The sequence below is a fragment of the Podarcis vaucheri genome (genome assembly GCF_965113315.1).
Source record: "Podarcis vaucheri genome assembly, chromosome: 16".
Lineage (NCBI taxonomy): Eukaryota > Metazoa > Chordata > Lepidosauria > Squamata > Lacertidae > Podarcis > Podarcis vaucheri.
The window spans coordinates 11,368,541-11,396,226 of NC_138754.1; the positions used below are offsets into that span (position 1 = coordinate 11,368,541).

General features: G+C 48.9%; 1 protein-coding gene across 5 annotated transcripts; it reads right to left on the reverse strand.

Annotated features, from left to right (window-relative positions):
• On the reverse strand, nt 1-27,686 carry USP21 (ubiquitin specific peptidase 21). Of its 5 annotated transcripts, none has more exons than XM_082202194.1 (15): nt 27,526-27,685; nt 21,927-22,020; nt 20,131-20,938; nt 18,872-18,964; nt 14,631-14,690; nt 12,082-12,205; nt 11,162-11,273; nt 10,901-11,038; nt 8,421-8,485; nt 7,889-7,992; nt 6,828-6,914; nt 6,562-6,640; nt 2,982-3,089; nt 2,760-2,874; nt 1-228 (listed from the first exon to the last, which is right to left on the reverse strand). In XM_082202194.1, the coding sequence occupies exons 3-15, from the start codon at nt 20,911-20,913 to the stop codon at nt 138-140; spliced, it is 1,959 nt and encodes a 652-aa protein (XP_082058320.1). In that variant the 5' UTR covers nt 20,914-20,938; nt 21,927-22,020; nt 27,526-27,685; the 3' UTR covers nt 1-137. The 5 variants fall into 5 exon arrangements, with proteins under 5 accessions (XP_082058320.1, XP_082058318.1, XP_082058317.1 ...); XM_082202192.1 differs by lacking the exon at nt 27,526-27,685 and adding an exon at nt 26,951-27,090; XM_082202191.1 differs by lacking the exon at nt 21,927-22,020 and having other exon boundaries at nt 27,526-27,686.

The window sequence follows — 27,686 nt, forward strand, 5'->3', positions numbered from 1 at the left end:
TGTCGTTTGTTTTTTTATTGTTGTTTTTTTTTGTCATCGTCGCTTTTTTAAAATGATTTTTTGTTTAAAAGACCCGAGCACCAGTCTCTATGAGGTAAGAGGGGCGGCAGGGCCGAAAGTGCTCGGTTCCAATACTATTACTGTTTCTTCCAGTGCATGTCGTCCAGCTCGTAGAAAAGGACGTAGCCCTCGCTGGACGGGACCTGGTTCTCGCTGATGGGAGACACTCTGCAAAAGGGGCAGGGGAGGGGGAGAGAGAAAGGATGGCACATTAGCAGAGAAACCTTACTTGCCGGCTCATCTTACTCGCCTGGAATACTCCTCCAAATGTTGCAGAACTACAACTCCCATCAGAGGCGGATTTAGGCAGAGTGACCAGTTCTGACGCACTGGACGCTGAGCAGCACACCACAACTCTAATGTACTGAACTGATCAGATTGGAAGGCAAGAGGTGGATCCACAAAGGGCGCTGGTGAAATTTGAAAGTCTGCCCCTGCTCCATCATCCTTGCCCATCTGCTGGGACTCACAAGGAGCTGCCGTTCAGGTTCCCCACATCTGTCTTACAGTAAAGGAACATGAAACTGGGCATCTTAAGATGAACTTCAGACTTGGTCACACGGAAGACGGCAGGCCTTATGGTGTGCTGGTTCTAGGAAGTTAATACCAGCACTTTGAATTTAGTCTAGAAACCAGTAAATAACCCAAGCTGATGGTATTGAGATCACATCTCCTCCCAGTGATCTGATCTCCTCCCAGTGTCAAATAAGCAATTGCATTTTGAACCAACTGGAAATTTGGCGTCGCCTGTACTGCTGCCCCTCCCTGCCCAGTACTTTTGTAAACTTCCATGTTTATAAGGTAAAGGGACCCCTGACCATTAGGTCCAGTTCGGGCGACTCTGGAGTTGTGGCACTCATCTTGCTTTATTGGCCAAGGGAGCCTGCATACAGCTTCCGGGTCATGTGGCCAGCATGACTAAGCCACTTCTGGCAAACCAGAGCAGCGCACAGAAACGCCGTTTACCTTCCTGCCGGAGCGGTACCTATTTATCTACTTGCACTATGACTTGCTTTCTAACTGCTAGGTTGGCAGGAGCAGGGACCGAGCAACGGGAGCTCACCCCGTCACAGGGATTCGAACCGCTGACCTTCTGATTGGCAAGTCCCTGGCTCTGTGGTTTAGACCACAGCGCCACCCGCATCCCTTCCATGTGTGTAGAGGATACTAAATAAAATTAATAACCACTGCCAAGTGTACAGAAGAAAGCCAAAATCACAGTGCCACATAATTTATCAATCTAATTGCCAGGTTCTTATTTTTCTGTAGCCATTTTGATTTTGTGGCGATACATGAGCTATGCTAGAAATCTTAGAAAGCACTGTGATGGCCAGAGAAGACTCCGAGAGGTTGGAGGGCAGGGCACCAATGTCCAGCATCCCATAATGAGCAGGAGAGGATTGTATCGTGTAAAAGAGCAGGAAAAAAATGTGCCAGTGAGGAAAACCAGAGATTTTGGTTGCTCACTCTTGCTCAGAGTCAGCTAATTAAAACAATGAACTTTAGTTAGTCATGCCTGTTGAATTCAATGGGTCTACTCTATGTTGGATACAACCCTCTTGCTGTTGTTAGCATTGGTTGCAAAACTGAGCTGTTCACACTGCAGAATTTGGGTTTGAATGGTTTTGCAGCTGGCTGCAAGGCTGCATCAAGGGTGTTCAGGCAGCAGCCTGGCCTGCTTTAAACCCTTGCCAAGCAGGGCACACATTAGGAACAGGTGTCTTAAGCTACTTAAGTTAGTACAGCTACCTAATTATATTAGCATCCTGGTCCAGAGCAGAGCACAGGATTTATGGTGCAAGGAAGCAGGCCACAGGCAGGAGGGGTTCAGGAAGTGACTTCTGACCCATAAAAGAGCTGGCCTGGGTGAGCGCCACAATCCCACAGCAGGTGCGGAATCACAGAATTGTAGAGTTGGAAAATGCTGACACAGGGTGCAGTTTTCAGCTTCCTGCCCTTCATGGTTTGATTTAAGAACAAAAAAAGGACTTTTCTACTCTGTATGCCTACAAAACAGCTGAAAGTGAGAGAGAGAGAGAGAGAGAGAGAGAGTGTAACCTCAACAAGTGCGGCTGAATGAGAGTGGGAGAGGAGCTGCCTTGCAAGCAGAAGGTCCCAGGTTCAATCCCGGGCATCTCTAGGTAGGGCTGGGAGAGACAGACCCCTGCCTGAAACCCTGGAGGGCTGCTGCCAGTCAGAGCAGGCAGCACTGAGCTAGGTGAACCAACAGTCTGATTCAATACAAGGCAGCTTCCTATATATCCTAGGTTCCTTTTTGGGGAGGATGGGCCACAGCGCAGTGCATGTTTAACATGCACAAGGTTCCAGGTTCAATCCTTTGCATCCACCCCCAGGCAGGCCTGGAGAGAGCACCCGCCTGACTCCATAGTAGACAGGCGCGGCAATATTGAGCGATCTGGACCAACAGTCTTACTTCCTATCTCCCAATGAGATGCATGGAAGAGGCCTTCAGTGTCCGGGGAATTCTCCTCCCCAGAATTACTCAACAAGGAAATTACGCATTTCGAACCCGGGTTGCAGAATTTGGATCGCCTGACCAGCGTCGTTTGGGCTACAAAACCCTGGAGAGTGTTTACACCCTCGCTTTTGATCTAGGAAAGCTTCCTTAGAACTAGACTAGAATCAGCGCAGTGGAGATTTGGAAAGGAAAGGAAAGCCATCGTCTTCTCTTTGCTCACCGGGAGTCGTTGTAAACCCGCCAGCCAGACTGGTCCTTGCAGAAGGCTGTGTAGTGGCCGTAGTGGACGCTGCCAGAATGATTGCACAGGGCATAGAGGTTGTACACAGGGGTACCTGGAACAGGGAGAGAGAACAGGAGGAGCTCAGACTTCCCCTTCTCCTGCAGGCAGGCCCCGAGATGGCACAGGAGGGATTGGCCCAGTCTCGGCACGCCAACTCACCGGCCTTTTCGCTGGCAAACTCTTTCAGGTTGAGCTGCTGGAGGGGGAAATCCACAAACACGGAGCACTTCTTAATGGAGTAACGGGTGGTGGAGAACCGGTTCAGGTCTGGGATAGGGTGAGTTAAAGAATTTTGTTTATTCAAAACTGATATCCTGCTTTTCACCATCTGTTTCTCAAAGTGGTTGACGATGATGAAAAAAAACACATGAACCAATATAGCTGGCTGCAACTTGAAGTACTCAAGCTTGCTTTTTCCTCCTTTCTTTTTTCCTCGTTTGTCATGTCCTTTAAGAATGTGAGCCACACGGCAGGGATAGTATTTGTTTTTTGTAAACCTGCTCTGAAAACCATTTTGGCTAAAGGTGGCATCAATGCTGAAAATAAAGGATTAATAAAAAATAAGGTAAACTCATCCTTTCAATTCTACACCTGATGGCAGGTGTGCATCTAAGTGAATCTCATGGGTTTAGCCTGCTTTTTAATCACGATCCTTATATGTCTGTGCTGTGCCTGTGATGGAAAAGCAATTAAAAGTGCTGGGAGACTTGGGTTCAAGTCCCCACTTGGTCATTAAACTCGCTGGGTGACCTTAGGGGCCAGTCACTGCCTCTCAGATTAACATACCTTGCAGGGTTGTTGTGAGGATAAAACAGGTCAGGAGAAAAGAAGAAGAAGAAGAAGAAGAAGAAGAAGAAGAAGAAGAAGAAGAGGAGGAGGAGGAGGAGGAGGAGGAGGAGGAGGAGGAGTTTGGATTTGATATCCTGCTTTATCACTACCCTAAGGAGTCTCAAAGCGGTTAATATTCTCCTTTCCCTTCCTCCCCCACAACAAACACTCTATGAGGTGAGTGGGGCTGAGAGACTTCAGAGAAGTGTGACTGGCCCAAGGTCACCCAGCAGCTGCATGTGGAGGAGCGGGGAATCGAACCCGGTTCCCCAGATTACGAGACTATCGCTCTTAACCACTACACCACACTGGCATACAACCATGCACACCACCCTGAGCTCCTTGGAGCAAAGGTGGGATATAAAGGCAATGAAATATATGCCTATGTTGGTTAAAGGAATGGATAAAATTAGAAAATAAGGAATTATTAGATCTTGAAGGTTTCAATAACAGATTTGGATGGCACGCATGTTTATGGTGTGATAAGAAGAAAATCCACAAAGGTTTTGGGAACCACATCTTCAGGAATTCGTTAATAGAAATATGGGACAGGTACAAAAATTTATTGGAACCAAGAGTTCCACACTGGCTATCTCCGCTAGAAGTTATGAGTGTAAAGAAAATTAATATGAGAGGTAATTGGATTACGTATGGTGAAATGGTAATCAAAGAAGGGGGAAAATGGAAGATAAAACCATATGAACAAGTTAAAGAATATGTATATGATTGGTTGCATTATTTTCAGGTTAATGAAATGTTTAAAAAAGACATAAAAGAAAGTGGCTATGGAGAAAAAGAGTCAAAATTTCAAACAGATGTAATAAATAATGAGTGTAAAATTTTATCAAAAATGTATAAAATATTGCTAGAATGGAATACGAAAGATGAAGAGCTTAAATCGGTAATGATACAATCAGATTTTGGGTATAATATCCAATTTGATGATTGGGAAAAACTGTGGAAGGAAAATTTAAAATTTAATGCACGTATGGCATTGGAGGAAAATGTTATGAAAATGTTTTATAGATGGCACATCACACCGGTTAAATTAGCAAAAATGTATAAGACATGTAATAAGTGTTGGAAATGTAAAGAAAAAAAGGATCGTTTTATCATATGTGGTGGGAATGTAAGAAAGTGAAAAGCTTCTGGGAAGCGATTTACAATGAATTGAAAAAGATGTTAAAATATACCTTTATAAAGAAACCAGAAGCTTTCCTTTTAGGGATTACAGGAAATGAAATAAGAAGAAAGGACTGTAAACTTTTTCAATACGCAGTTACAGCAGCTAGAATTTTACTGGCCCAGAAATGGAAACAAGAGGAAATACAGACTATAGGAGAATGGAGAATGAAACTGACAGAGTATGTGGAACTGGACAAACTAACTGGGAAAATCAGATATGCGTGAGACCAAAAGTTCATCGAAGACTGGGGAAAGTTTGTAGAATATCTGAAAAATGTTTGTGATGTACAAACAACGCTAGTGGGGTTTCAAGAAGCACTGTAAAAGTTGAGATGTATTGTCAAAAGAAATAGAAGGGGGAGGGAAAATAAATGGCAATACAAACGAAGGGAATGCGTACGGAAGAGATAAATACGGATGATTATCAGAGAAGCTGAAGGAAGCTCAAAAAGAGATAATGTGTTAAAATTTGGATAGAAATGTACAATTGTATTGGAAAATTAATAAAACATTATTTTTTAAAAAAAAGAAATATAAATTTGTCGCTTCTTGCGTCAAGCTGTTCTAGGGGACTAGGTGGGGTTCAGCAGTTTCCTGGCATCCACCTTGCATTGCAAAACCTTGCACAAGCTATCAGTGGCGTAGCGTGGGTTGTCAGCACCCGGGGTAAGTAATTTGCGCCCCCTAACCTGTGGATTTGCGCCCCCTAACCCGTGGATTTGCGCCCCCTAACCCGGTGCGGCTGGCCCCCCCTGCACCCCCCACGCTACGCCACTGCAAGCTATTTTATTATATATCGTTTTCTCCAGGACTCAACCTGGAGAAGGACTGTACTGCCTGTGCCGAGTGCAGCGAGGGCACTTTGACCATTGGTCCCACTGCTGCAGAATACGCCTCTTGCCTTCCCCCCTAAACTCAGCAGGACTGGAAAGGAGCAAGATACCGTATCACACACATCAGCGCAGCATAACCTGAGGCTTCCTCATGAAAGAAAACCCAAGCCAGAATAGCCTTGGCGGCGTCATATTTAGAGGCCAGCAGAAGCCAACCCCAAATTCCTTAGGAAACCCAGGAAAGCATCTGATTTCGATTTACAGTGGTACCTCTACTTACTAACGCAATCTGTCTCGGGGTGCCGTTTGCACCCCAAAAAGTACGTAAGTAGAGTGCCGCTACTGCACGTAGCATGACAGTTTGCTACTGTGCATGCGCGAAGCGCGCAGATCGCTTCTGCACATGCGGCGAACCCGGAAGTAAACACTTCCGGGTTTGCCGTGTTCGTAACCTGAAAAGCCGCAACGTGAAGCAAACGTAACACGAGGTATGACTGTATGTATCGCTTTTCACAAGTACTTTGTGTAATTCTGCAGAACCAGCCAGAAAAGTAGGCCAATTTGACCATCTTAACATTTTTAACAGACTGTTCTAAGCAGCCACTTTCTCCCTGCAGTGTGGCGCAGTCATACTACAGCACAACAATTGTACAAGTGTAGAAATTGCTATTGTTGCTTGTAGTTTACTGAGTTGGCAATTCTTTTGGGATTTCAACTTGATATTTTTCTGTATGCCACTTTGGCGACCTTTGGTTGCAAAGTGGCTTCTACACCTGCAGATAAAATACAAACAGAAAACTTTGGGCGCTCTGCTGCCAGCTGCAGCCCTGACTGGCTCCCAATTCTTGGGGGAAGTTGGGGAGGTGGGGGCGGAGAGAATGCAGAAAGGATACGTAGCACAAGGATGCGGGGAAAGCGCTGGATGGTCAACTTCTTGGTGCTTCGGGTCCTCTGCCGGCATTTGTCACACACCTGCTCAGAGAGAGAGAGAGAGCTTTCTGTAAAAGCTTTTATAAACCACTGGAGATTTTTTTATTTAAAAACCTCTCAAACAGTGTCATTTAAATTATCATTTCAACAAAAAGACATCACAAATTCAGTAAAACAGGTCTACTGCTAATGCCATCACCCACGTGGCAGAAAAGCACAATGAACTTACTGGTGCGTTTTCAGAATCCAGCTCCTCCTCCTTGGTGAAGAGGCTGAAGCAGTCTAGCAGAGATACCTTCCCACCGGTGAAGCCTTTCTGTGAAATCAGGGCAAGGGTTTCGTTGGAAAGATCACCTTTACCACCACCCTATCCGTTAGGCTGAATGTTCGAGGAGGCTTACAAACATCATTGCTCACACGTAAAAACAAAAGCAGGGATGAAGATCTCCACTTCTAGCAGTCCCTCTGCCCCACTGCCAGGCCAGGAAGTGCCAAAATGTACCCAGAAACTGGGAGCAGGAACCTCTTCTCCCCCAGTTCAGCCTACCTCCCCTGCTCAAGGGGATGTCAAGTCCCTTTGCTCAGATGGCCAAACCCACTCCGTTTTCCTTCTTGCTGCTTCTGAGCCACTGCAAAATTACATGAAAGGCCCACAGTCCAGTAGTTTGCAAGAGAAACGTGGGGGGCTTTGAAAGCCCTACGGTTCACTTCTAAGTCCTGACAACTGGGGCTTCAAAAGGAAGCATCGCCTGATGTCAGTGTAGCACCAGGGGACTGGCAGCTGGGTGGCCCATTTCTGACATTGCTCATCAGTAGATAAACACAAAATGACAACCAGGAATCTTAATTTTAAAATCACCACCTTTTCTTTTCTTTTCTTTTCTTTTTAAAAACTCTCTCTTGAAGTGGTTCACAGCAGCAATTGGGAAGCTGTGGCCCTCCAGAGTTCAAAGGACTCCGACTCCCATCATCCCCAGCCAGTATAATGTCATCAGGGATGATGGAAACTGGAGTTCAGCAACATATGGAAAGTCCCACCTTCCCTACTCCTGGCTTACAGGATAGGGGGACAACTCTAATACTTTAACCAGTTAACCAGTTAAAAGAGAAAACACTCCAGAGGATTCCCAGATTAACTCTCCAGTTAAAAAGGATCCCTTAAGATACCAGTCATATTATTGGACAGTTCTGAGCTAGCCAGGCCAGCCATCTGACTTGCTGTAAGGAAGCTTCATCCGTCACTTAACAGCATCTGCCCTGAAGCCTGCCGTGACGACACTAGGAGCCTACCTTTGGGATAGGCAGGGAGAGGTCACAGAAAACTTCAAACGTGGTCGACCGGTAGCCACACGCTTGACACTTGAGGCAGCTTTTCAACTGGCCGACAAAGAGATCTAGGAGGGAGAGAGAGAGAGAGATGCTTCTGTTACTGTGTGGGCCAGCTTGCAAACAGTGTTTGACTTGCACATTCTGCTACAGCTCATGCGTTCTGGCTCCAAGGGAGAATTTCAAGCTGATATAGATGGAATCAAAAGCACCCTGTAGGAGTTGCACACTGGCATTTGCATTTGGGTCTACCCTCGAGTGGCCCTCATGTTCCTGTGTGACCAGGTGGGCGATTCTTAGACTGGCTTAGTCACAGGCAAATCATTTCGACCTTATGGCTTGGCTCAGACCATCCCCACGCTGTAGGGCAGGGATGGGGAAAACCTGCGGGCCTGCAGGGATTGCCGGACTCCCATCTCCCATCAGTCCCTTGCTAACTGTCAGGGATGATGGGAGCTGGCAGCCCAAGGTTGTGCAAGAAACAACACCTGCTCACCTACTATCTTGCTGTCTTCTCGCTCCAGGTAGCGCTTCCACATCTGGTTGGCTTGTTCGTCATCACTGGGGGGGGGAGAGGAGGAAAGAAACCCAAGAGGACAGTGTGAGCAACATGAGCAGGAAGTAGAAGAGGGTTGGATGGAGGTGGGGCATTGATTACTGGGGCAGAGAACAGAAGCAGAGACCACCTGCAAAACGATTATTATTTTAATTCAGCAACAACAGTATCAATGCATCACTGCAAAAGAATGAAAGCCAAAACAGGCCCCTGATGAGCTTACAATCCCAGGCACTGATGGTGAACTGCAGGCCCATCAACCCCTGAACTTTGGAAGCTCAGAGGCAGCAAGTTGATAGTTGGCATGGGGGTAAGAAACTGAGCTGGGAACCTGTAAGTTCCTGGTTCGAATCCTGTCTCAGGAGGAACCTCACTAGATGGTCTTTGGCAAGCCAGTCTCAGACTCCTTCTGAAACGTGGGTGTGACGATACCAGTCCAGGTTACGGGGGCGTTGTAAAAATTACCCGAGAATGTCTGCAATGTCCCTGGAAAACTGGAGCGCTACAGAATGGCTAGATATTATTATTAAGTAAGCAACAACCAGTCACCGCAGGGAAGATTTCATCAAACACCTCCTCCACACACAAACGCTTTCCAAGCATTGCAATTCTCACATCCAAGCTCTGCACTGAGCAATGGAGATGCAGGTATGAATCAGGATTCAGGCGGTGACTAGAAACCCAGCCTCCAGCATTTATGTGCTTAGACACACTCTGAGCGCTGCTAGTAGTTCAGCTGCACTGGGAGGTCAGGCCCAACTGTTCACCACATTGGCCCAGGTCGGTCAGAAACACCCTGCACTGGGACAGGCCACTGGACCAGGAAAGATGAGCCCATTGTAAGAACATAAGAAAAGGCCTGCAGGACCAGAAAGCCTATCAAGTCCTGCTCTCACTGTAGCTGACCAGATCCCTTGGGAAGCCTGAAAATGGCAGCACTCTCCTCAGTTGTGCTTCCCAGCAACTGCCTCTGATGGTGGAGGGAGAACACAGACACTGCGGCAAGCAACCATTGAGAGCCTTCTCCTCTATGAACCTGCCTAATTTTCTTTTAAAGCCATCCAAGTTGCTGGCCACCACTCGTCTTGTGGGAGTGAGTTCCACGGGTTAACTCTCTGTATTGCGTGAAGGACTTTCTTTTGTCTGCCCTGAATCTTCCAACATTCAACTTCCTTGGGAAGCCCCTTCTAGCATTATCTCCTCTTCTGAGGTGGTGTTTAGGGGAGGGGGCCATAAAGCAGTAGCAGAGGCTGCACTTTGAATATAGCAGTTCCAGATCCAATTCCAAGGCTCTCCAGTCGTGGGAAAGACTCCTGGAATCATCCCGAGCAAGCTTTTCCACCTGCCTTGCCCCCTAACTGGGACTCTTATAAGGAGGAGCCGCTGCTTAAAGATTTGACCTTGCTCTCAATTTTTTTTGCGTGGGGAATGCTCTTTGCCTCTTTGGTAGTCAAACACTCTTCAAATGTTAATTATTTTGAATTTTTATCATTTGTGTTGGCGTTTGTGTATCTATTCTCTTGTGAGCTGACTTGGGGGTCACATTTGGCTGAAAAGTGGCATATATTGTGTCAATAGTAGAAACTGGCATCATTCAAACAATCTCTTTACATACAGTGGTACCTCTGGATGCGAATGGGCTCCGTTCCGGAGCCCCGTTCGCATCCTGAAGCGAACACAACCCACATCCCCGCGTCTGCGTGGGTTGTGATTCGCCACTTCTGTGCATGTGTGGACGTCATTTTGAGCGTCTGCGCATGCGTGAGCGGCGAAACCCGGAAGTAACACGCAGAGCGCAACCCGAAAAGGCTTAACCTGAAGCGCCTTCACCCCGAGATATGACTGCAAACAGTAGCAAAACATAAGAGCTTTTAGATAGCAGGGTTGCCAAAACCCTGAGGCTGTGGAGAGCCACTATCAGCAGACAATGCAGTCAAGTTGCATCACATGCAAGGGCGTAGTTCCAGGTGCTGCATATATACGTGAAAACCATACATAGCCAAAATTACTTTTCATTTGGCTGGTGGTGGTGAGGAAGTCCCATGGGGAGGCCTTCCCCATGTTTCTGCTGTCTCCCCTCACTCCTCTATGTGAAAGTGAGCAGAAGAAGGTAGGAGGAGGGAGGTGAGCAGAGAGAGAGAGATGGAGGCAGAATGGAGCCGCAGCTGGGCACATAAAGCTGAATTTGTGTAAGTAAAATGCCCGGATGATGCAACTTGACTGTACTGGGATAGATGACTTGGTATACAGCAGCTTGACACATTCAGGGAGGAACTGTAGCTGTGTGGTAGAGCACCCGCCTCACAAGCCAAAAGTCTCAGGTTCAATCCCTGCCCTCCCCCCTTTAAAAAACAGAAGCATGCTCCAATTTGTAGAGCAGTTTCTTCTGCACATTTTCCGCCCACGTGAGCTGGACTCACCTCAAGGTGTCCGTGTCCTCTAGTACTGAGGGTCGCTTGGCGTCAGAGAGGATGCTGGGAGTCTTGCGCCCTTTCCTATTAATCTCCACATGCAACCGATCCATGAGAAATTTTAAGAACTCCTGAGCGTCCTGCTGGCTAGAAAAGGAAGAAAGGCAGACGTGTTGGGCAGGCCGGGGTGGGGGAAATGTTGGGGTGGGTAAGAAATGTGCAACCGCACTGGGGCAGGGATAAGGCAATGGGCACCCCAACTTGCCTCACCTGTATCCTGTGAAGGATGGCACGTATTTCTGAAAGACGGCTTTGAAGCGGCTGGGGTTGGCGGCCTCCGTGGAATCGGGGTGCCATAAAGTGGCAATGACATCTGCAAAGGCTGGAGAATGAAGAGCCACAAAAAAAGAAAATAAAGGAGTTGTTCCCTTTCTCCTTCTCCATTTTTACACTGGGGAAAACACTCAGCAAACTTCGTTTTGCTTCCTCTTCCTCGAAACACGGCAAATATGCTACCATTCCTGGTTTTGTCTTACAAATGAGGAATTGGGGCTTGGAGTTAGGTAGGTGGCCTGTCCGAGGCCGCACAGGGAAGACTGTGGCAGAGGCAGAACTCATCCCTAGACCCTCTCCCTCCCAACAGGACAGGCCCAAAGATACTGTTGGTGGAAAACTACCAAGGGGGTCAGAGGAGGGCCTGGGGCAATGGAAAAAGATGTACAAACACAATACAATATCAAATGCCCACTCCCTTTGGCGTGACTTTCATAATCTTCTCCCTGTCCCACCATTCCACCCCCCCACCCCAAAATTGTGGATTATAAGACTGGGCAGTTTGTCCCACAATATTTATTTAGGTGTTTCCTGTAATACGTTTGCAAGGTGAAGGCCAGAGACGGTGGCCTATGAATACCTCGCAGGTGAGAAAGGGACAGGACAGGACAGTGCTGGAATTAGGTCCTCTAATTATATAATACTTTGTTCAAGGCAGAGGTACTTATATAATAGTGGTCAACCGGGATTGGATTAAGGCCCTCCAGAGACCAATTTAGATTGCTGGCTCACTACAAGGATCCTTTTTAGCTGAAGCTCGTTCAGACAGTGATCTGGTTACATAAGCGACTCTGCCGACGGGAGGGAAAACAACAACAGAAAAAGCAGGGCAGGGTCTTTCCGCTTCCCCCCTTTACCTTCAGTCAGCTCCTGCTGGGTCCGCAGAGCGCTGGGCTGTTCCTGCCGGAATTCCCGACGGAGGCAGTAGTCCCGCAGGGACTTGGTGCTACTCAGGCACTGAAGCACAGCATTCATGAAGCACTGGAGGGGGAGATACAATGGGGGTATCATCATGGCCTGCAGCATTCCCGTTCCCCCAAAAGGGATGGTGTGTAGACACACAGGATGCAGCTACCTGAAAGGTCACCTGCCCCTGTACAGTCCCGGGAGAACCTTTAAATCGGCTGGGAAAATTCTACCTCCAACACAGCACCCTGCAGAACATCACAGGGCGGGGACTTGAAAACGAGACATTTTCTGTCCTTACTCCTGTATTACAGAATGCCGTTACTTAGTCTTTGCCATCAATTTCAACGGGTCTACTCTGAGCAAAAACAAGTTGAATAAACCCCCCTCCCATTGGGGTTTATCCAATGTTGGTCCAACTCAGGGGGAGGGGGGAGAACCAACATGGCAGGAGATTTAGTTTTGTTTCATTTAGTTATGTTACAGAGGCTCTGCAAACGGTTTTTTGCTGACTGAGGGAAGTATAATTGTGTAATACAGTTGTATCAACATACCGCATTTTTCCATCCATAAGATGCCCCCATGTATAAGACATGTATAAGTCCCCTTTTGGGGACTCAGGTTTAAGAAAATGGGGGGGGGGGTGCCCCACAGTTGTTGAGGATTTTTTTGTGGACGGCTGTCCTCAGTTGTTCAGCTTTTTTTGGAGCGGACTGCCCACAGTTTTTGAGCAGCCCTCGCCGCATACACAAATCAACATCCCTACCACCAATGAAACATTCCTGCTCGTGGCAACAACCAATCGGCAGTACACCCTCGGCACTATCCGTGTATAAGACACCCCATAAATTTTGACATTTTTTGGGGGGGGAAACAAATTGTCTTATTCACGGATATATACAGTACTTTATTCAACAGGTAACTTCCTCCACGGATGTATTTCCTTATTCTTGAAATCACAGTAAGCAATTATTTCAAAAACCAACACACATAATTTAGGTCCATTAATTTCAACGGGTCTACTCTGAATAGAATTTGCATTGGCTACAACCCATTGTTTTTATGTTGCACACTGTTTAGTGAATAATAATACATTCACAACCTGGAAGTCGAAAAGCATCTGTTCCGGAAGTCCGTTTGACTTCCAAAACGTCTGGAAACCAAAGCACGGCTTCTGATTGGCTGCTGGAAGCTCCTGTAGCCAATCAGAAGCTGCGGAAGCCCCGTCAGACATTTGGCTTCCAGAAATAGTTTGCAAACAGGAACAGTCTCTTCCGGGTTTGCAGCGTTTGGGAGCCAAAATGTTTGACTTGCAAGGCGTTCGGGATCCAAGGTACAACTGTAATAAACAAGATGTTTTCAAATGCCTTTAAATAAATGAAACCTTGCTGGAGCAAAGAAGGCCTGGGGTGAGTCAGTGCCTGGACAGGAGGGGGAACAACTGTGAACTGCACATCAGCTACCGAGTGCTCCAGTGCAGAATGCAATAAAACACCCATATTCCTAGCCAGCAATCCTTGACTTCAATTCCATGCTCTCCCCTTTTCCCCTCCTGGTGGTGGTGGGAAACAGGCGTGTGCTGCCATTCTGGAGCAACCAACCACAGCGTATGCTCTTAGTTATGCTGAGGTTGGCACAGCTGCTGGCTGTGTGTATGTCCTTGTTGCTAGGCCCCCACAACTTCCAGATGGGGATCAAGGGTTAGGAACAGGGACTGAAGCGGCAGAGTTGGAAGTTGGCTTCAGGCAGCACCTAAAACCCTACTGAGTTTCCAAAGACGCTGGGTCCTGTGTCCGATTTTGGTGCTTAGTGCAGAACATTCGTGGCGCATACCACCCAACCTCACCTCCCTCAGCAACACCTGGACGCAGAATTCCAAACCTGTTTTCTGCACTCGGCACAGAGCAGTCGTGCAGAATATGCACACATCATACAAGCTGAAAGGTCAAAATCATCTGCGGTGGGGAACCCACAGGCTGATCTTGGCCTACCAGGTTGTCAAATGCGGCCTCTGAAACAGGAGTTTTAAAGAGCAAATGGGGCAGTTTGCAAAAGGGCTTTCAAGCAGCCCCACGCTGCGCTTTGAAGTCCCAAAAGTCAGGACTTCAAAGCGCTGCATCGCAATTGCCACTGCGGATCCAGGCAATTGGCAGGTGGGCGACCCCACCCACCTGTCAAATGTGGCCTTCCAGGGGTGGGGAAGGTGCAGATCTCACCCACCAACCCAGAAAAGATTTGCCACCTTTCCTTCAAAACACACGCACAACAATCTCAATAAGAGACATCACTCTGCTGCGCTCATTGTGGCAAGTCTGACACGGCTACCTCGCCTCCTACCAAGTTCAACTTCTCAATACCGGTTATTTTAAGGCATCTTTTGAATAACAAAAATTGCACATTGTTGGGGCCTTTCAAAAGAAACCTTTGTGACAAGTCCTTTATGCAGGGGGGGAAAGTTCTCTTCACCTGGGGCTGGGGAGGCTAAGCGCCCACTTCTTACCGTGTTGCCAAGGTTGCGGAGACCTATGTGCCCAGAGCCCAGCAGGAGAGTGTGATGCGTCTGGAAAAAACAAAAACAAGAGACAGAGTGAACGAGAGAGACAGAGAGGGAGGGATGTTTTGCGTGTTGTGACAGCAGGAACAATAGGCTCGTCTCATCTCACGGCTCCACATGCAGGATGGACAGATACATCCGTACTTAAGAACACAAACAGAGTGAGCATCCCAACCCAAAGACTGGCACAGGTCTCTTTTGTGTCATTGCCAGAGCTCCCCAACCCCCAGCATGATTCCTCTCCATGGTCTAGGGGTCGCTCCACTGCACTTTCTGGCCAAGCTTCCTTTTGCAGGCTTCTCAAATCAATCCACCTCTCCCTTCCAGCTGTGGAGGAGTTCCAGCTCCCCTACCTAGTCGTCTCGAGCAGAGAAGGAGTGAGCAAATCACAGCGGCTCTGAAGCAGGTTAGCTTGAGCGGTAACCGCTGAGGATTTAAATACACGCAATTATATTGTGCGACTTGCCGTGACAGGAAGGAAATCTGAACACAATCAAGAAGTTGGGGGGGGGGGAGGCACCCTTGGGGCATTTTTCTAAGACTGCAACCAAGAAGTTCTGAAACAGGAGCTGCAAGCCCCCAAACGAGTCCGGATACCAATCCTTCCTTAGCTCCAGAGGGAGGGAATCAGGCACCCTTCAAATGTTTTTGGGATCAGACGTTGTTGGACTCCAACTCCCTAACCTTGGTCCTCCTGTCTGGGGCTGATGGGAGGCGGCTGAGCAACATCCAGAGGACCCAATAGGCTCCACACCAACTGCCATGCCTTTCTAGAGCTTCAGAATCTTTTCCACTTAAATATGCCAGGGACTGAACCTTCTGAGGGCAGAGGAGGGGCTTGATCAACTGAACTATGGTCCTTTCCAATGTAAGAGAACTGTATGAGCATATGAAGTTGTTGTTGTTGTTGTATACTCCGAAGGGGGACACTGTGGCCCTGCAGATGTTGCTGGCTGGGGCTGATGGGAGTCCAGCAATGTCTGGAATTGGAGTCCATCAGCCCCACATATCCTGCCAACCCCTTCTTTAGACCACTGGCCCTTGACAGGACCTACAGCCACTTCACCCCAGCAGCATCACTAACTGGTCGATTTACTCAATTTCCTTTTTCGTGGTGGAAGGGAGGAAGAGCTTGAGATCAGAGAGACCAACTGCAAAAGAAGACCAAGCCTCTTCATTTTTAAATAGCTGTGTGGTGCAATAAAAGCAGGCCTGCATCCGTACTGGAGTGGTGTTTTTAAGACGTTCAGATTGTTTTCTTGCTTGTGTGTTTTCCACTCTGGACAACTTTGGGAGGAAAAAGTGGGGTATGAATTTAGTAATATAGAAGGAAACTGCAGCACATGCAGGTTTCTCTCACAGGGCAGAGCCTCCAAGAAAAAACTCTTTCACACAGCTATTAAAAATGTCCTCTCCTCTTCTTGCAGTGGGCGGAAGAGGAAAAGGAGGGAAACATCTCATCACAAACATTATGACTGGGTCCCTAGTCGCTGGCCAGAATTAAAGGCAACTACTGGGTCAGAAACAAATAATTCAACGAGCGCTGCTCTCATCCACTATGAAATCAAGGGAAAGCATTCTCCACGCTCTTCTCAGCTGCAGCCTTGTCCCATAGGCCAAAGCTCCCTGTTCCTCAAATTCTCCCAGCAAACAGCAGGCTTTTTTTAATAGTCAAGTTTCTTAATCATCCTTCATTACTATGAAAACTGTCCCATATGGAACGGAATGGTATAAATCCAGCCAAAGAAGCAAAAAGGTAAAAGGTAAAGGATACGGAGAAAGAGGCTCAGGGCACCTCTGTACAATAAAGCCACGCAATGAAGCCGTGTCAGACATTATCAACTTAGTGGCAGCAACGGGGAGAGATTGGGGGGGGGGGGGCGTTACCTCACTGGTCATCAGCAGCAGCCCCATCACCGCCGTGTGGACCACGGACTCAGAGATGTCCGCCGCTCGGCCATGAAGTTCCCGTTTGGTGGCTAAGGTGCGGTGCAGCTTCCGGGGCAGCTCCACCAGAGTGGCCCCCTGGAGCCCCGGCATGGCTCCCCCGCTGCCCCTTCCCGCTTGAAGAGCCGGCGAGAAAGAGGCGCAGCCCTCGTCCTGCGCGGTGCCAAGCGGGGAAAAGGACTGTTGGGCCCTCCCTCACGTCCCTATAAGCCAGCAGCTCATTAGCTGATCCGATTTCCCCTGGCTATTCCTGGCTCCTCCTCGAGGCTCATCTCGGCGGGATTAATTAGCAGGAAGAGCTACTTTGGGGAGCAGCAATGCTTTCGGAGAACTGCGGAGCCAGGGAGGGAACGGCGCGGCAAAATAAAAACGCAACCAAAGCAAATATACACAGCTCAGGGTGACCAGGGTTACGGCTAGCAGCTTCCCCAAGAGGCCCCCGCAGCGTCCTCGAGAAAAGCCCCGAGAGCCAGCGGGTAACTGCTTCGGGCGACTTCTCAGTGGGCCAACCCACCTTGGCACAGTGGGACGTTCCCCAAAAGCTACCTTGAGCAGGGCAAGTCGGACAGTTACACAGACCTATAAAAACTGCGCAAGTGAATCCTTGCCCCAGGGAATTAATTAGCCGTTACAACTCTGGAAGATGTCAGCACCTGAGTCGACCAGAGTGACTAGCCGGGGGAACCGGGTGCAGATAGTGAGCTAGGAGCTGGGCGTGGACATTTCACCCCCAAATCAGTCCAGGTTCAGCAAAAGGGCTGCCAGCTTGGGATAGCAGTGGAAGAAAATGGGCACATTTGAGAACGTGCCTTCCCCTAAGCCATCCCCACCCCCTCTAATAAAAGACGGTCCCTGCACTCACAGAAAAGATTTAGGGGAGACATCTGCTAACTCTATACATTTTGTTCCATGCATCTGTTTCTATGGAAACAAATGTGATTTTCGATAGGCTATCACCAAAGAAAAGTCTCCTTTCCCTCCCTCCCATCTGCCTCCTGCTTTCAAGTGTTGAAGAGGCCACAAGGAGGCATCTCCTGAGATGGCTCCAACAGGGGCAGATGGACCAGGGGAAGCAGCTTGCAATGCAACTGTGCAGAGGCTGCTCCTTGAGACGGCGTTTGTCCACAAAAAGCTTCACTGATTTTCACCATGCAATAAACAGAAAAAGGAAAAGAAAACCATGTGTGTGGGTGACAGCACAATGAACAGCCAACAACCCTTGGGGAAGGGCCATAGCTCAATGGGGAAAGCATCTGTCTTGCAAAAGGTCCCAGGTTCAATCCCAGCAGCATCTCCAGGTGGGACTGGGAGAGAACCCTGCCTGAAATCCTGGAGTGAGTATACGCAATACTGAGCAGCTAGGTGGACCAATGGTCTGACTCAGTAGAAGACAGCTTCTTATGCCCTCCTCTCTGTCTGGACCACTGCTGAGAGGGAGGAGGGCTGTAGCTGAGTGGCAGAGAATCTGCCTTGGTTGCAGGCTCAATCTCTGGCCTCTCCAAGTAGACCTGGGAATGTCAACTGCTTGAAGCCCTCAAGAGTCAGTGCAGATAAAACTCAACTAATGACTCTGTATACAGAGGCTTCCTAAGTTTCTCACTGCCACCCGAACGACACCAAAAGCGCCTTGCTGCAAGGAGCCATGCCTGTGCTGTCTCATTTTCCAGCAGCTGGCATGTGGTGGGAGTCAGGCCAGAACTCCACCCTCCTGCCCTGGGGAACCGGATCCATGCTGGCCATCTGCCAGTATTTACAGGACTGTAAGTAATTGATATGAAGGATACAGAGGCAGCCTTCCTGTGAGGCAAAGGGGAAAGCGAACAGCTAGGGGCAGCTCTATAGGAACCTATTCAATGGTTATTATTCTTTTGGAGGGATAGTTCAGAGGCGTAGAGCATCTGCTTTTATACACAGACATCTCCAGGTAGGGATGGAAAATCCCAAAGAGCTGCTGCCAGTTACTGCGGACAATATTGAACTAGATGGGCCAGCATTCTGCCTTAGCAGTATAAGGGAAGTTCACATGCCACAAATCTAAACCCGGCAAACTACCACAAGTCCCCCTAAATTTCCTTTGGTGGTGGCTTCCTGCGAATTCTCAGAGAAGGATCTCTGTCCGACTCGCCGAAGCACAACCCGCAAGGTTCCATGGCCGATAAACCCACTTAAGTGTGTCTAATGCAGCTGAGCCACTTAAAACCAGCTTAACGACTATGGCGCTCCCCCCCCCACAGACTCACCCCCAAGGAATGCTGGGAACTCTTGTGGCTGTCTATTCTGTTAGAGATACTTAGCCGCCTGCCAAGGAGAGTCCTGCGTGCGTGCATGTCTGCCTGGGAGGAACATGAAACAAAGCAGTTAAAAACTAGCGGGAGCCGACAGCATAAACATCAAGTGAAATCCAGCGAGAGTCCATTTCTGCTCACGGAACCCTCTGGGGCAATTATTTTTTGGGGGTGGTGGGAGTCAGGCCAGAACTCCACCCTCCACCCTGGGGATGCACCAGGAGAGGAGAGAGAGAAGTTGGCTCATGCTGGGGCACCCACAAACAGGTTGTGAAGGCAACAGGCTGTCCCCAGCATTTGGTATTCAGCGGTATACTGCTACTGAACATGGGAGCTTTATCAGGCGATCAAGAGATGAACAAAAGTCATCCACAAATTTGTCTTCTCTCCTTCCTTTAAAGGAGGGAGTGGGAACCTCTGGCTCTCCAGAGTAAGCCCCAGCCAGCATGGCCAATGGTCAGGGAGGGTGGAAGCAGGAACTCAGCAGCATTTGGAGGGACACAGGTTACACCAATCCTGCTTTAAGACAAACCAAAATGGCAACTGTGACTGCACTTCACGGCAACGTAGTCCCCATAGTGCCACAAAAGTTATGGCTTGTAAATGTGTTTCTTGGGGTGGGGAGTTATTGTTTCATTTTGGTTTTAACTACCTATTTTTTTGCTTTTATCCTGCATTTCCCCCCCTTTTGAACCACCCTGACATCTTTGGATTAAGGGCGGAATATAAATTGAATAAATAGTAAGTATCCCACACTTTGTTTTCTAAACACTAGCTTGCTAAGAGGCTGGTCCTCCATGCCTAGTATGCAAACCCAGGACACCGGATTCTTAGCAGCCAGGAAGGACAGGGGGAGGAAGGGGAAAACATTCTGCAAAGTATTTTGGCTGAGGAGGGACAAAGGTGACGGGTGCAGGACAGAAGAGGAATCTAGGACCCTTCTGCCACAGGGAATTCCTTCGTGCCTACAACTCCCAGGCAACTGCTTAAATACAGAGATGCCAAAAGTGAATCTACATGTGCTGAAGAGAAATTACTTTCTTCAGTTTGCCCCTGGATCTACTGCCAATCAGTTTCCTAGACAGCCCTGGATTCTAAGGTTAATAAAGTTCCTTCTATCTACTTTCTTCACACCGTGTACCCTATTGTAAAGCCTGGAGCCCTCCATTCCCCCAAAGAGGATCATTGCTGGGCACCCCTTGCCAGTCCCTTACAGCTGTGGCCTTCTCCTCCAGCCTGCTCGGAACAGGGCCCTTGCTCTGGGGTGGGCTGGTGGATACCGGGACGTCTTGGGAGCGAGCGTATTCCGTGGCCTGCGGGTCGAGGGCGCGAGTCCTGGGGCAGCTCTCCGTGCGGACGGACAGCAGCGTGGGCGACGGCCTCCCATCTGCCCCGGGGGTGATGTTGACTCTCCGCAGAGACGAGCTCCTCTTCAGGGCCAGGGCGCCCAGGCCGTGTTTGTGGCTGCACGATGGGCTGCGGTCCCGGAGAGCAAGCCGGTTCAGCATGGCGGTCAACTGCTCCTCCCCGCGGCTGCCGGACTGGCTCAGGTCGCCGATGCTGATTGACTTGGAGCGCAGCAGGTTGCCGCTCCGGCGGTCCGAGTCCGGCCCGCCCAGGAGGACGCCGGGTGGCATTGTGAAGGAGGCGCTGCCGGAGATGGTGCCGGCCTGCGGGCAGCCGGGCACCTTGAGGGCGTGGTCTGCCTTGACGGGGCCGCGGCGAGAGGCGCGCAGTGTGTCGCTGCGCTTGGAGGCCCGGCCTCGGTCGAGCTCCAGCTTCTTGCCCCTGTCATCCAGAGGGTTCGGCCTGGGCGGCAACGGGCGCAGTTTGGACGCCACGGAAAGTCCGTTGGAGGAGGCGGCGGAGGAGCAGCCACGGTGCTCTTGGCTCGGGGCTCGGTGTCCATTGGGGAGCTTGGAGGTGGCTTTCGGCTGAGAGGTGATGACCGACTGCTCTCTTGCCCGGCTCATGCGGTGCTCGGAGGCTTGCGGCATTGCGGAGAGGAGATAGAGGAGGGCCCTGGGGAGAAAAGCAACAAAAGCAGGAAGTGGGGAAACGGTCAGGTCTGTTTCTTCACATTACGTTTTTGAAATGCAGTGGTACCTTGGTTTACGAACTTAATCCGTTCCGGAAGTCCGTTCTTAAACCAAAGCGTTCTGAAACCGAGGCATGCTTTCCCATAGCAGCATGGGACTCAATTTACAAATGGAACACACTCAGCAGGAAGCGGAACATGTTCTGCTTCCAAGGCAAAGTTCACAAACCAAAACATCTACTTCCAGGTTTGCAGCGTTCTTAATCCAAGTTGTTCATAAACTAAGCTGTTCTTAAACCAAGGTACCATTGTATGTTTGTTGGCTGTGCATTCGGATACCTGCTAAGATATCATAACCAAATTTGGCATAATGGTTCCTCCAGAGCTCAAGGACCAGGCTTTTGTCTACGTTTGAATACAGCTGGGCATCATTTGGAATCAAGATAGCAGACTGAACCTTTCAGAGCTGCACTGCTTTTTTGGTTCCTTATCATTCCAGAGCAATGCCAAATATGAGGCTACTGGTTATTAATACTGGGTTGGAGCCAATCCGATAAATAAATAGCTATTACTAATTTGTCCATTGACTTAAGTACATCTGCTCTGAGTAGGATTTAGCTGGATAGAATCAGTTATTAACAACTTTATATACCACTTAACATTCAGAATAGGCTTCTGTGCTTTTTACCGTGTATAAACAAAACACTGAAGTAGAAACATTCCTAATTAAACTACACAATCACCTTACAATATAGACACCCTTAAGCAAAATACACATTAAAACAATGCAGCAATTAAACCAAGAGACTGTGGAAAAAGGTCAGTTCAGAGGACTGAGCATACAGACTCCTGGGAAATCCCAGTTTCTAATTTAATAAAAGCACGAAAATTTTTTAGCCCTTCAAAACAGGCACTCAACAGGCACAAAGCCAAGCAGCACAAAGACCCCAGCCCAGCAAGCTGGAAACGCACCTCTCAAAAAGTGCTAGACTCTCACCCCCGCCGGCCCCTGGCTCACACCTCACAGAGGTGGCCGACCGCAGGAGGGCTCCTCTTGGCAGATGCCCTGCAAGACAAAAAAACAGCAAAGGAAAACTGGTAAAATTCTCCACTTTTACTCAGAGATGCTCCCCACAGCCAGATTCCAGGATAGGCGGTCCCAATGGAAAGGGAAGCGCTTCCCTGCATCTCGGGGGGAACCGAGGCCACATCTTAACTCCAATTCCTCAGAAACAAGGGTGAGCATAGTCTGTAAACACCATGCAGGATTCAGCTCAGCTTTTGGCTTCCCGAGAACCTCGGCTTTATTTCTGCGATACAGGTTTAATAGTTCTCGTCATTCCAAGGACGGAGTGAAAGGAGCTCTGGAGGTACGCAGATTGTCAAAACCTTGGAAACCAAAGCCTAAGGCCACCTGGCTGGGAGTACCTGTAACATAATGGGTGTTTCCTTCACATTTTTATTCATTTGCTTAGACATTTTATATAGCTCTCCATTATATCATCTCTGTGCAGCACACAAAAATCTCAACCCAATTAAAATTACAAAATCAGAATTAAATTAAAACACCTGTTGGATTATTATTATTTTTTAACCCAGCTAAGAAGGCACAGACGTTCAACAGGCCTTGGGCCAGAAGAAGGTTCCATAAAACTGGGCCCACATTACCAAATGCTGCGCAACTGAGCCATGGGGGGGGGGGGACTAACACTAACAGTGACTCCCCTGAATACCTCTGTGACCGGGCAGGGATACAAGGGAGAGGTGGACCCTGAGGTGTCCAAGTTGTTAAGAGCCTTGAACCTGGCCCAGTATGGCCAGTCAGTGGAAGCTTTTGAGCACCAGAGAACCTGTGGCCCTTCCATCAGCCAAAGGCAGCATGGCCAGTGGTCAGGGATGAGGGGGCTTGTAGTTCTGCAAAACCAGGAAGGCCATAGTCTTCCCACTCCTGGGGTACAGTAAGTCACAGAGAGGTGTGCAGAGAGGTGCCCGCCTGCAAGGAGCTTCCAATCCAAAACAGACAATGGGAGAAACGAAGAAGGGAGGAGAAACTGTGGGCAGACGCAGTTACATCGGCCTAAAACTTGGTTAAAGTTGGAAAGAGGAATTCAGGAGGAAAAATCCCTTAGAAAAGGATTAATTTTGAGAAGTGATTCGAAGGAAGGGAGGAGAGGTGGCGCCATGTACATATTTAGGGAGGAGTTCCAAGCTTCGAGAGCAGCAAGGGGGAATAGGCAGCGTCGCTGCTCACTCCCATTTGCATCTAAATTATTTCATGAATTAAGCTTCATGTGCATCTACTTACCTAAATGAGACATTTTATTCCAACAACCAGGACCCCTAAAGGTTGACCAAAAAATCACAAACACTCCATAGGGCAGGGAGGTCAGGCATTTTTTTCAGCCCAAGGGCCGCATTCTCTCATGCGGCATCTTCCAGGGGCCACATGCCAGTGTCAGGGCCGAGTCAGTGGTAAACTGGGCAGAGCAATGGGTGCAACCCTTACTTTGTATAGTAGGCCACGCAAAGGTCACACATCTTTCCATCCTGGCAAGCCAGAGGCAACCTGGCCCAGTCAGAGAAGCCTGAAGGGCCACATTCGGCCCCCAGTCCCAAAGTTCTGCCACAGTGGTATCAGCCAAACATCTTTAGGGCATTGTGTAGTTACATGACTTTAGGTGGTATTGCAAGGCATTTGCACGCATTCATGAAGGACCGGTCTGTGAATGGGTAGCAGCCACGAAGGCTAGTGGAGTTCAGAGGCTGTATACCTCTGAATAAAGGTAAAGGTAAAGGTACCCCTGCCCGAACGGGCCAGTCTTGACAGACTCTGGGGTTTGTGCGCCCATCTCACATCTATAGGCCGGGGGCCAGCGCTGTCCGGAGACACTTCCGGGTCACGTGGCCAGTGTGACAAAGCTGCATCTGGCGAGCCAGCGCAGCACACGGAACGCCGTTTACCTTCCCGCTGGTAAGCGGTCCCTATTTATCTACTTGCACCCGGGGGTGCTTTCGAACTGCTAGGTTGGCAGGCGCTGGGACCGAGCAGCGGGAGCGCACCCCACCGCGGGGATTCGAACCGCCGACCTTTCGATCGGCAAGCCCTAGGCGCTGAGGCTTTTACCCACAGCGCCACCCGCGTCCCATACCTCTGAATACCAGCTGCTAAAGGTCTATTGCCTCCTTGTGCTGCTTGTGAGCGTCAGAGAGCTGCTGGCCAGAGCTCTTTTGAGGTTCTCCCCCAGTTTCCTCTGCTACCATTGGCCAAAGGGGATTTCTTCTGCATTCCTGGCACAATTCTTTTGGAAAACACAATTCTTTGGAAATCAGAACTCAAGGAGGTCTTTACAGAGGCAACAAGATTCTGAGCGACATATTTAAAAACAGGGGGAAACCAATTTTCTGTGTCAAATTCAAAAAGCCTGCTTAAGCAGAACTATGGGAGTTACATGAATTATGCAGACTTGAGGAACAAAATAAGCAGCAGAGGACCGGTGCCTTCATGCTCAGACTGCGGAGCATTTGGCAGGTCACTGGGAAAGGCAGGATACTGGACTCAAAGATGAGAGCTGCAGTCCAACAACATGCAGAGGTCACAAGGTCCTGCCCCCACCCCCGCTTTAGTGCAATCCAACAGGTCTCTTCTTATGGGAGACAGAGCGATGCCCACTGAGACCCACTGAGACCTAAAGAGCCACACAGGAAACAGGCTGGGACACACGAATTCCACCCAATCACAGAATAGGGGATCAAAGTAAAGAGCTAGCCTTCAGAAAAGCCTTTCCTTTTTTGCAAAGTAAGACTTGAAAGCAAGCAGGGGAAGAGAAGATTCTGTAACCGGTATAGTTATTTGTCGCTACACAGCAGAAGCAAGAGAAAGCAGATGAAAAAAGAATATGCAAATGTATTATCAGCATAATTTCTGCCACGGTTATAGAATCTAGCTTTTCTCGGCACACAGAATTTCAACACATTCTCATTTACTTATATACAGAGAGTCCCATTTACATAAATGACACTGAAAAAGCCTGAGTGGTCCTTTGCTTATAGTATTCTAAAATATTCATAGGGACACAGAGGATAGAGGAATGAATAGAGACTGGCACTGGAGATGCAACAGAAGAACAAAAATTGTGTCGGTCCCTCAGATGGTGGTGGACTCTTCTTCCTTGGGGGTTTTAAAGTAAATGTTGGGTGGCCATCTAATGATGCTTCAGTTGAGATTCCTGCATTGCAGGGGGTTGGACTAGATGACTGCCAGGGTCCCTTCCAACTCTACAATTCTATGATTCTATGAAAAACAAAAGAAGAACAAAAGAAGCATCTTGTTCTCGCAGTGGCCAACCAATTGCCTGTGGGAAAACCCACAAGCAGGCTTCAAGCACAAAAGCACTTCCCCTTGGTTTCTAGAAGCTTATTATTTACATACACAAAAATCCCAGAGTTCTCTTTATTATCAGCCGGTCAACATCTGTGTCCCGCTCCCCCGCGACATAACTGGAATCCAACTCTTAGCATGGCCAATGGCCAGGGAAGATGGGAGTTGGAGTCTAACATCTGCAGGATCACAGATGTGATCCTTGAGGACAACCACCACTGGCCCTCATATCTTTCCTTTGCTCTATTGCTTCTTTTCACTGTGGCTGAAATGGAAAACAAGACATCGCCTGGGAGTTCCAAAGCTTCATTGACATGCAAAACGTTATTGGGAGAGATGGAGCATGCCCATCAATGTCAGGCAAAGGTCCAGTTCTCCAGTACAAACTTTGTCCAGCCAGGTCCCCCCAGAAAGCTTCCATCATCCAGGGACAAAGCAGCAACAATCTTCCCCTCATGTTTGTCCTCAGCATTGGGAATTCAAAGGTAGTCTCAACCCGTACATCATGGATGGGGAATCTGTGGCCCTTCGGATGCTGCTGGGCTCCAATTTCTGCCTGCCTCAGCAAGCATGGACAATGATCAGGGATGATGGAAGTTGTAGTCTAATGACATATGGAGGGCCTAAGAGGTTCTCCACCTCTACTGGATATGGAAGTTCAACAGCCTTCTCCTCTCCTATATGTCTAACCCTGTTTGAAGCCATGACACCTGGTGGCCTCCACCTCACCATTTAAAATAAATCCTTCAAATCTTTACTACTGCCATATCTTGCAGCAGCAAAGAGACACTCATAGCTCTATCCTTTTCTGTCAATTTGACCAAATCTTCATAAACACCATAAAGCCAGATAATGACACTGCCATACACAATTTAAATACTAGGTTTTTATCCAACTTCTACTCAGAGTAGATTCATTGAAATGGAACTGAACTAGCCATGCCTATTCATTTCTATGGGAAGAACTAACCCTGGATACAACCCAATAATATATCTAAACACCTAAAACACATCTAAACACCTAAAACACAAATCCATCTTCTGATTTGGGGTGCATCTTCCCATTTAAAAAGACAGTCCATACCTTCCCTATTTTAAAACCTATATTATCATCATTATCAAAGCTCCTAAATTTCTCTAAGCACTGTTTGTAAATTAAAGGATAAGACAATATCTGCCCTCTAGCTCACAATTCAATAGAGACAATGTGAAAGGAAAATGGAATGAGGAGGGAAGAGGAAAATCAAGGACTGGAGCAGCTGATCCTCAACTGGCAGACAGATGAAGTTGGCTTTGCCCTCGCCAGGATGTCCTTCTCAAGAGGCAGCCTCCTAGTAGCCCTTGTCCATGCATCCCATAAAACAGTAGTCATCAACCTTTTCACTCCCAGGACCCAATTTCAACCCATCCATACATTTCAGGACCCATTCCCCACTATTTTACCGTGTATCTGCATGATGTCCATGCTCCTGCTGCAACCCACCTTGGAACAAGCCGTGACCCACTAGCGGGGTCCCCGAACCCACCAGCTGAAGGCCAGTGCCATAAAAAATATACTGACACCCAGAACACCCCCCCCAAATTGTTTTACTTCCAGGCCACACTTCAGACCTACTTACTCCATAGAGGTTGGGGGTCTTCCTGCTGTCACCAGGATCCCACCCCAACTCCTAGGCTGCACAGCCTCATCTGCCGACCTCTAGAGCCCTCCTCCTTCGCAGCCCAGAGCCCCCATGAGAAGCCCATTCCCCACCCCCTTCACCGAGGACCCTGGGCAGAGAAGTCCCCCCCAAATAAAAACCACAAACCCCAACCCCACCCCGTCAAGACTCACCCCACATATTATTATGCCGCGATTACATAATAATGTCAAATTGTGCTCCCTGCCCTCCCCCTCCCCTCGCGTTATACAGGCACAGCGTGTGCATGTCGCCTGCGCTAGACACCATTTAGGCAGGTGGGCCTTACCTGTGTCGCGTTGTGCCCCCCATGCAGACCCACAGCCGGCCCCACGACTCAAATAAGGAGAGGAGCCCCCAGAGCATCCTTTTAACCGAGCCTTTAGAAGCCCCCTCTTCTTAACCCTTCGTGCTACACGGCCCACGGCCCTCGCCCCCCCCCCAGCCCTCAAACCCCACCCCGTCCCGCAACAGACCCCCGGCGCCGCAAAGGAGTTCAGGTGTGTGGGCCTCACCTCCTGCAGGACGCCATGGCAACAACAACTCCTGCAGCACGGGCCGCCATCTTTGTTCCTCCCCCCTCCCCGCCGCACTCCGCGCTTTTGCCCGGCCGAGGCCGGCTTCGCGCGGCTCCAACGCGCAGGCGCTGGCACGCCTTTCGGGCCCCGCGCGCGCA